The 8,458-nt window shown below is 35.5% G+C and overlaps 1 protein-coding gene across 1 annotated transcript; it reads right to left on the bottom strand.

The window, feature by feature from the left end:
* Positions 1-282: 282 nt before the first annotated feature.
* On the bottom strand, positions 283-3,735 carry LOC113177114 (olfactory receptor 4C46-like). Its single transcript, XM_026381643.2, has 2 exons — positions 2,840-3,735; positions 283-307 (listed from the first exon to the last, which is right to left on the bottom strand). The coding sequence occupies exons 1-2, from the start codon at positions 3,733-3,735 to the stop codon at positions 283-285; spliced, it is 921 nt and encodes a 306-aa protein (XP_026237428.2).
* Between the last annotated feature and the right edge of the window lie 4,723 nt (positions 3,736-8,458).

The following is an 8,458-nucleotide window of genomic DNA, read 5'->3' as shown; positions in this document are numbered from 1 at the left end:
TTAGACCTGAGTCTAGATATAGGTCTAGAAATAATGAAGGGAGGTGGGAGTTAGCCCCAAGCAGAATCAGCATTTTCTTTCAGGGCAACTGCCTCAGGGCAGAGAATCCTCAGGCAATGTAGAGTAATCCTTAGGAGTAAAAAGACCACCTACTAGTAGCAGGAGGGAACTTCTACAAGACATAGAGCAGCTTTGTTAAACAATTGCAAAGACTCATAGATCTCTCTGATCCATCTTCTCAATTTCCTCATCCATCTTGTGAAGGGAGACAGAACCTGAATCTCACCTGTGACTCCTCTCTCTCCATGTCATTTTGAGTTCCACGGATGCAGAACCAGATGTGGGGATTTCTATGAAGGTGACAGATGGAAGCAGGGACTGCGGGAATCTGACAAGGTAAGGGGAAGAAATATGTGTTATCAAAATAAGTTTGGTTTAGCCTGGGACTTTGAGAAGCTATAGAGTATTCACTTTACTCCAAAACTTGTTCTGCCTGGAGGCAAGGGGTTCCAACCTTCTTATCCTTATTGTCTAATTGAGGACCTTAAGATAGTAGAGAAAATCCATGGACTGAAGCTCCTGTTTTCTTTAGTTGTTCAGAGAAATGTAGATCTGTGAGCTGTTAGAAGCCCAGAGACATAGTCGCTGGGTATTGTGCACACTGGCCTGATGCAGGTGATCTGGACATGATTCCAGTGTCCACCACACTCTGCCTCTTCACCAGCAGGAACAGAGTTCAATCTACAGTTTTCACACTCATATCCTTACAATAGGATTCTGCTCTTCTGCTATCAATTTTACTCCCTTCATTTATCTATCAAATTGTGTAGGTTGAATTATCACTGTAAATCTAAAAATTTAATTGCATCACTTGCCATCTTAAAAATACTTTCAATTTTTTTTCCATGATCCTTACTGGTAATGTGTAACAGGATTTTGAGAACTGTTTTGATTGTACCCATTTCTGTCTTTCCAGTCTCAGGAATGACAATTTACATTTTACACCAGCTGAGTGTGCAGTTCCACACCTGGCATTCAGTGGGGTTTAAGCAAACAATTGCTGGATGAATATTCAACCTAATATCCCCAAACACATGGAATTATTTAGGTTTCCTGCATATTTTGTTTATGCCTTCTGGCCTTTATTAAACATCACGTGTCATGGGGATGCATTGATTCAATCTCTTGCCTCTTCAGTCTCCTTACCTAATTTTGTCCCAAATGTGCCATTTTTATGTCTTTTCTTGTAGCAATCCTTTCCCATTTACACCTCTCCCTCCCCAGATATGTGTTTGTCATCCATCAAACATGCTTTCTTAGCCCTCTGTCCATCTTAACTTGTATATATAATTCTCAGGAGTTCTTTCCACTCCCTTCTAGGGAGTCTCTCAATGAATCTTAAGCCCTGGGAAGGAAGAAACTGGTGTGTTTTCATTCATCTCGGGGCAATCCCTCAAATCACTGTGATTTTTAATGAGTGAACAAATCAGTGAATGAAAAAACAAACAAAAATACTGAGGTTGCTTTTGTGTAGAGAGAGCTATATACTTTGACAAATATGTTTTACTAATGAAATGTTACCACAAAATTACAGAAAAAAAGTCATCAATAGCCAACATGCATAGATAATGAGATCTTGCTGAGAGAATATCAGGGTCTAATGTTTTTGTTCATATGAAGAGAATGTCAGTTGCAACCTCTTTCTCATTGCTCAGTTCATGTAGGGCAAAAAAGAAAACAGAATGTTTTCCTCCCAGTCTGAATCAGATTAAAGGTTAAAAAAAATTTAGTCCCTAGTACTAATTTTACAGAATTTATTTATGTGTCTTTTTGCTTTTACTCAATCGTTGACTGCTTATCAGGGACCAAACTTGATGCTGCTTTAAAGTACTGCTAGCTAGCAGGCAAGTAATTCATGGAGTCCAGCTGTGTATTATCAAATTTGAGTTCCTGTGAGACAATCAAGTTTCTTTACGTGATCCATCTAATGGGTTATCAACATAGGAAAACATGAGCTATAAAATTTTTTCTGAAGACTAAAAGGAAATTCAGAAACATGGTCAAATCTATATTATTTACTACTCAGAAGTTAAATGTCCCTAATGTTTATAGCCCTAGTCTGTAATACCACAATATTATCCAAAATGTATTACCTAAAATATAATATATAAGTTTTTAAAAGATATTTATAAAAATTATTAGATTTTTAGGTATAGAAAACCAATTATCAAACAGAATGTGCTCAGAATAGTATTTTTAAAATTATAATGAACACATTTATGTGATCTATTTATTATCATTGCATGGCCATGTAACATGGAAATTAACAGTATGATTTGGAAAACTAGTCATATTAAAAAAAATGGGGAAAATAGTTCTGCTTACTATAAAGATTTCTGCTTAATACAAATGCTTAATTATTTATTTTGTTCTTATTAAAAGATAGCTTATGAATTTATATACATGGATAAAGCAAAGAAAACCAAGTCTTGATTTGGTAGATTTTTTCCAACATGTAGCATGGTCCTGAGTTTGTTGTTCCTTTTTATTCACACATTTTTAATTGCCTCAATGCAGAATTTAAAAATATTTTTGCATTATACTTATACATAAGAAGGGTATGCCCTATTCACACATGCACATAACAACTTGATTAATCACATGAATTACAAATGAGATGGAATAAAGCACAGTTTTGAGTAAATATGACTTTTATCTTTATCTTTAAAGTGCTGCTTGGTGAGGTCATTCAAAAGGGCCATTTGACACTTTCTAGTAAACTCAATGTTGATCTTCAGGCATAGTTATTTGTCCAGCAGAAAGAAACTTTCTAGTAAATAATTTCTTAATGGTGCTTTTCATCTGGGCATTTCTCAAGGTGTAGATCAAAGGATTTAACATGGGAGTTATCATAGTGTAGAAAACAGCAACTGCCTTATCAATAGGTAAGGTAACTGCAGGTCTCAGGTACACAAACATGGAGGGGAAAAAGAATAATACCATCACTGTGATGTGGGAGACACAGGTAGACAGGGCTTTGCGCCTTCCCTCTAGGCTCTGTGTCCTCAGGGAGCACAGGATGACCACATAGGAGACCAGCAAGAGGAGAAAGATTAGCAGGCAGATGAACCCACTGTTGGCAACAACAAAGAGCCCCAGAGTGCGGGTGTCAGTGCAGGCCAGATTGAGCAAAGGGCTCAGATCACACATAAAGTGATCAATGACATTAGGGCCACAGAAGGGTAGTCGGAAGATGAAGAGGATCTGGATGGTTGCATGGAGAAAGCCTCCCATCCAGGACACTGCCACCAGCAGCATACACAGTCTCCAGTTCATGATGGTTGCATAGTGCAAGGGCTTGCAGATGGCCACATAGCGGTCATAGGCCATCACTGTAAGCAGGATGACCTCTGCACCTGAGAAGAAATGTTCCCCAAAGACTTGGGCCATGCATCCATTGAACAGGATGGTCTTCTTTTCATGGAGTGAATCCACAATCAGTTTAGGCGTATTCACAGAGGAATAGCAGGCATCAATAAAGGAGAGATAGGCCAGGAAAAAGTACATGGGGGACCCCAACAATGAGCTGGCAGTGATGGCAACCACAATGAGCAAATTTCCTAACATAGAGATGATGTAGATGAGCAAAAACACAGCAAATATAATTTTCTGCATCTTGGGGTTTTCTGTAAGTCCTAGTAGAACAAACTCTGTCACGTTGTTCCTTTTCTCCATGTACTTCCTGTGCAACTTTATTACCTGAAAAACATGAATGCAACCTTGAATTTGTTAAACTTCTCCGTGTCACAAAGAAAGAAAGCCTGGATTGTATTGTCTGTGAAATCTCATGAGTTCCAGGCTTGTTTCATGGATTTTGTTGAGCATAACATATTGGTTCTGTTACCTTACAGATTATTCAGATGCCTCCTGAGTGATGATTGGGCAAGAAGCATATGCATGAGAAATTCTTATAGACATAAAAGTCAAGAGGCCCTTGGAATACATGGACTCCTCTGTGGAAACTAGAAAACTAGGAGAATAAATATAAGTAAAAGATTGAATAGATTGCAACAGTTAAGTCCCTAAGGGAGGTAGAAGATTGATGTAACAGTCATCATGGTATAGTTAACAATTTTCATCCTTATTCTTAGGAAAATGGAGACTACAAAACATAACTACGGAAATGAGTGCAAGTAGGACAAGAAATCTGAGGAAGGGTGAATCTGGGGCATTACCCTTGTAAATGCCACTATGTGTCCTGAAAGAAGCTGGTCAAGGCTCAGTGAATAATGGAAGCCAGATCCAGGAACCCCAGGTGGCTGACTATCCATGAGAGTTGATGTGAAGAATTTCAGTGCAACTTTGATGGAAATGTAAGTATAAAAAGCTACTCTGAAATAATTCATAATGCTGGATGATTAAACCCAAGAACTTCATAATAGCCGTCAATAAATTACTTTGCAATATTTGTTCTGTGAATTTCATGGTACCAAGTGCTTTGCACACACAATTCTTCTTTTTTTTGTAGTTGTAGATTGACAGAATGCCTTTATTTTATTTATTTTTATGTGGTGCTGAGAATGGAACCCAGTGCCTCACACATGCTAGGCAATCGCTCTGCCACTGAGTTACAGTCCCAGCCCCATATGTTTCTTTTTAATACTTAGAATAACCTGTGTGGTAATACTACTTCACTACACAGATAAGGAAACAATTTGAGAGAAAAATTATTGTAGTGGTTTAGCAATGGCAATGCTAATCAAAAGTCATTTAACTGTTCAGGTGTTCTAAATGCTTTTGCAGATGTCTGCATATTTAATAATCACTTTAAGAGTAGTGGTTGTTGGCTAGAATCATCTTATAGGTATATTTAAACTTATTTTGCCTGTAATGAAAGCACAGAGAAATTAAGAATTCTGCTCTAAAGGAAGAAGCTAATAAACATAAGAGCTAAGAACAGAACTCAGGTTTTTCTTATTCTATTTATTTTTGTCCTCCAAATTTTTAGATTTAACTTATATAACCCATATTGCCCTGTTTTAGCAATGTACTAATAATTCTCTTTTGACATGACCATAATTATTATGATTAATTAAATACCACCTGAGATACATCTTTATATGAACTAAGTTCTTCAGCAGACTCACAGACATATAATGATTCATTTGAACTCTCAAATATTAAAAAAAAAATAAATGTTTCTGCATTCTTGCAATTTATCCTCTCTGTCCCTCACATCCAATTCTCCCTTTCTCAATACTGCCATAATGTGGTTACAGATCCTGCTGGATATGTTGAAAATAACTATCACAGCGTCTTGGCTTTAAATTAGTGAAAACTGATTAGAATCCTGGTTATTCAACTTGAAACTATTTTTTTTCCTGGCAAAACACTCATCTATTTCTTCTATTAAGAATATCACCTCATATGTTGATCTGATAATTGATTATTATATGAACATACCCACAACTGTTCTGAGGATACACAGAGGACTTTTCTTTATGTTTAACTGTGTGCACTCAGCAGATGTGCAGAATTAACACACTGAACAGTGAAGGAATTCTCTCCAATATTACTTGTAAAGAATCCACAGAAACCTCTATTATCCATAGCCATTGATCCCAGAAAGATTTCCCATATTTTATTTTACTCAATATCGGATGTCTTAGGCCATCTAGTATTCATATTAAATCTTTTTTGTGAGAAGTTCATTTAAATTTTGTTTTTGCCTGTGTGAATTATCTTAGTTAACAAAAGAGTGTCTCATGGTAAAACAGGCTTCAGTTGCTAAAGGATTTTTGCTTCATTTTTGACTCTTGAATTGTCCACTGTTAAATCAGGTTGATTAAATTTATCATCTCTTGAAAAATTAAGGTGAGGGTGAAACACCCTATAATCTTACTTAAAAACGTTGAAAAGTAAAATTTCAGTACATGAAAACTAACAATATTTAGTGAACATCAGCCCTGCTGAAGAACTTACCTTAGTAATCTTAGAGGATTTTATTGATGCTTGTGGGTGTTCAGAAGCACTCCCATCTTCAGAGTGACCTCCACTTAGAGTAAGAATCTTTCAATATTAAAATATGAAAGAGAGTATTCAAATAATACAATATCAAATCAAGAGATACTAAGGAGTCTAAGTCCAAATCTGTCCTTCCCACATCAAACCTTGAATGTATCAAAGAAAATCCAGGATTGGAATTTGAAATGGATTTACTTGTTTCATTAAGAAAAAATGATCTTCATTACCCAGCTCTGGTCTTTAGGGCAGGAGGTAGAAATTTTGAAGGAAAAATATTCAAGTGGGTGCTGTCATGATGAGTCTCATTTGATGAAGTGACTACTATACATGGTATTTACTCTTACATTATCTGGGTATTTATGGTTTTCATAAAGTCTCTTGGACCTTACTGGTAGCTGTGCTTTATCTCCCAGGAATTAATTACCTTAGATGGAAAGGTTTTGTCTTAGTCTCATCCTGGAAAGAGATTTTGAGAATCCACCCCTCTTGAGTGGGGAACTGTTATGTCCTATACTTTGGACCATAAGCCCTTGAGAGTCCCTATTCCCTCTATGAACTTGTTTTTTTTTTTTTTTTTTTTTTTTTGGAAAGCTGAATGCCAAGCAGACAGCATGGCAACAGGAGTCTTGTGCGGAGACCAGTGGTGCAGTTTCCCTGATGTTGCATGTCACAGAGGGAACTTCCTGCTTCTGACTGATGTTGAACCAATTATGAAACCTATTGTCGATTGCCTCAGAGCAAAGCTGTGGAGGCATAAAATTAATAGTAGTATGTTAGAGTAATTTCCTCCAAAAGCTGCTCTTATTATTTCTCAGAGTGTTTGGAAGTAGCCTTAACCCTGGAATGTTCTATATTACGATCCTCTTTGGGTCTCATGGGCTATCCTGTTTAAGAGGCGACACTACAAATTTGAAGATGTACTTGAAACAGAAAAGTCAAGTTATTTGTTCACTTGATATTTTTACTTATGTCCAATTTATTTTTTAAGGAGGTACATAGTGGTAAATTATTGTAGCATTAATTCAAATTTTACTAATTATTTATGTTAATTTAAACTTTCACAGTCTTATTGGTCATTAGTATATCATCTCTTGTGAGGTTTTCATCTATAGCTTTACCAGATAAAACAGAAGTTTTGGCTTCTTCTTTTGTAGTTTTAAGTGATCTCAACAGGTGTTCATCACATATATAATATATATATATATATATATATATATATATATATATATACATACATACCATACACAATTCAGTCCAAGTCTGTGAATAACCTTTTCTCATTTAAAATTTTATTTTTGAACAAGTAATATTTTATTGGTTCTTTTTGGTTGTACAAGACAATAGAATTAATTTTGACATAATTATAAAAGCATCGAATATTTTTGAAGTACATTAACATAAAAAGCCCTACATATATAATATACATAATTTGGTGAGTTTCAAGTTATATATTCCTATATAAAGCTGTCACCATAATCCATGCTATAAAACTATCCAGTCTCCTATACAATCTCCTGCAAAAATGTCCTCTCATCTTTTTGTTTATTATTATTGTTGTGATAAGAACTCCAGACTCAAGATCTATTTTCTTAGCAGAATTTGGGGTGCTGAGCTCACCTGAACATCTTCTACCCCTCTACTCAGTATCCTTTGCTGAATAGTTCTTTATTCTCTGTCCCCTACTCTTTTAGCCACTGGTACCTCCATTCCATTCTCAATTTCGATGAGATCAACTTTGTTAGATTCCATCTGAGTGAGATCATATACTTGTCTTTATGTCTTACATATTTCACTTAACATAATAATCTGTAGTTCTACTCACACTGTTGCAAAAATCAGGATTTTATTCTTTTTATGGCTGAATAGATCTCCATTGTGTATATATATCAAAATTCATTTTCCATTCATCAACCAATTTACCTTGTGTTTGTTTCCTATTTTGTTTATTACAATTTGTTCTGAATTGAACATGGGAGTGCAGATGTCTCTGACATATTAATTTTATTTCCTTTGGGTATATACCAAGTAGTAGGATGGCTGGGTTATAAAGCATTTCTAATTTTAAGCTTTTGAATAATCTCCATATTGATTTCCATATGGCTGTACTAATTTACATTTCCATTGACATGGTGCCAGAGTTCCCTTTCCTCCATATTCTTGCCCACAGGTTCACACGTACTATCTTTATTCTACTTGACAGTAATCCTTTTAACTAGGTTGAGGTGACATCTCACTTTGGTTTTGCTGTGCATTTTTCTCTTTTCACCTACCTGTTGGCTATTTTAGCATATCTTTTTTTTTTTTTTGAAAAAAATCTCCTCAAGGTATTATTTGCACTTTTTAAATCAAATTGATTTTTCTTTTCTTTTCATTATTTATTTGTAAGAATTTCTCATATAGTTTGGATCTTAACTGTTACCAGATAAGTTTCATG

The sequence above is a fragment of the Urocitellus parryii genome, chromosome 4, assembly GCF_045843805.1.
Source record: "Urocitellus parryii isolate mUroPar1 chromosome 4, mUroPar1.hap1, whole genome shotgun sequence".
NCBI classification, from domain to species: Eukaryota; Metazoa; Chordata; class Mammalia; order Rodentia; family Sciuridae; genus Urocitellus; species Urocitellus parryii.
The sequence above is the reverse complement of the archived record's forward strand: the minus strand, read 5'-3'. Positions and strand labels throughout refer to the sequence as shown.

Bases quoted from the DNA above. Each gene is read 5' to 3' on its own strand.
- LOC113177114 (XM_026381643.2), bottom strand. From the start codon at position 3,735: ATGGAGAAAAGGAACAACGTGACAGAGTTTGTTCTACTAGGACTTACA. The intron at 308-2,839 runs ATTTACTAGAAA...ACTCAAAATGAC, and splicing joins AAAAGCACCATTAAGAAATT to ATGGAGAGAGAGGAGTCACA.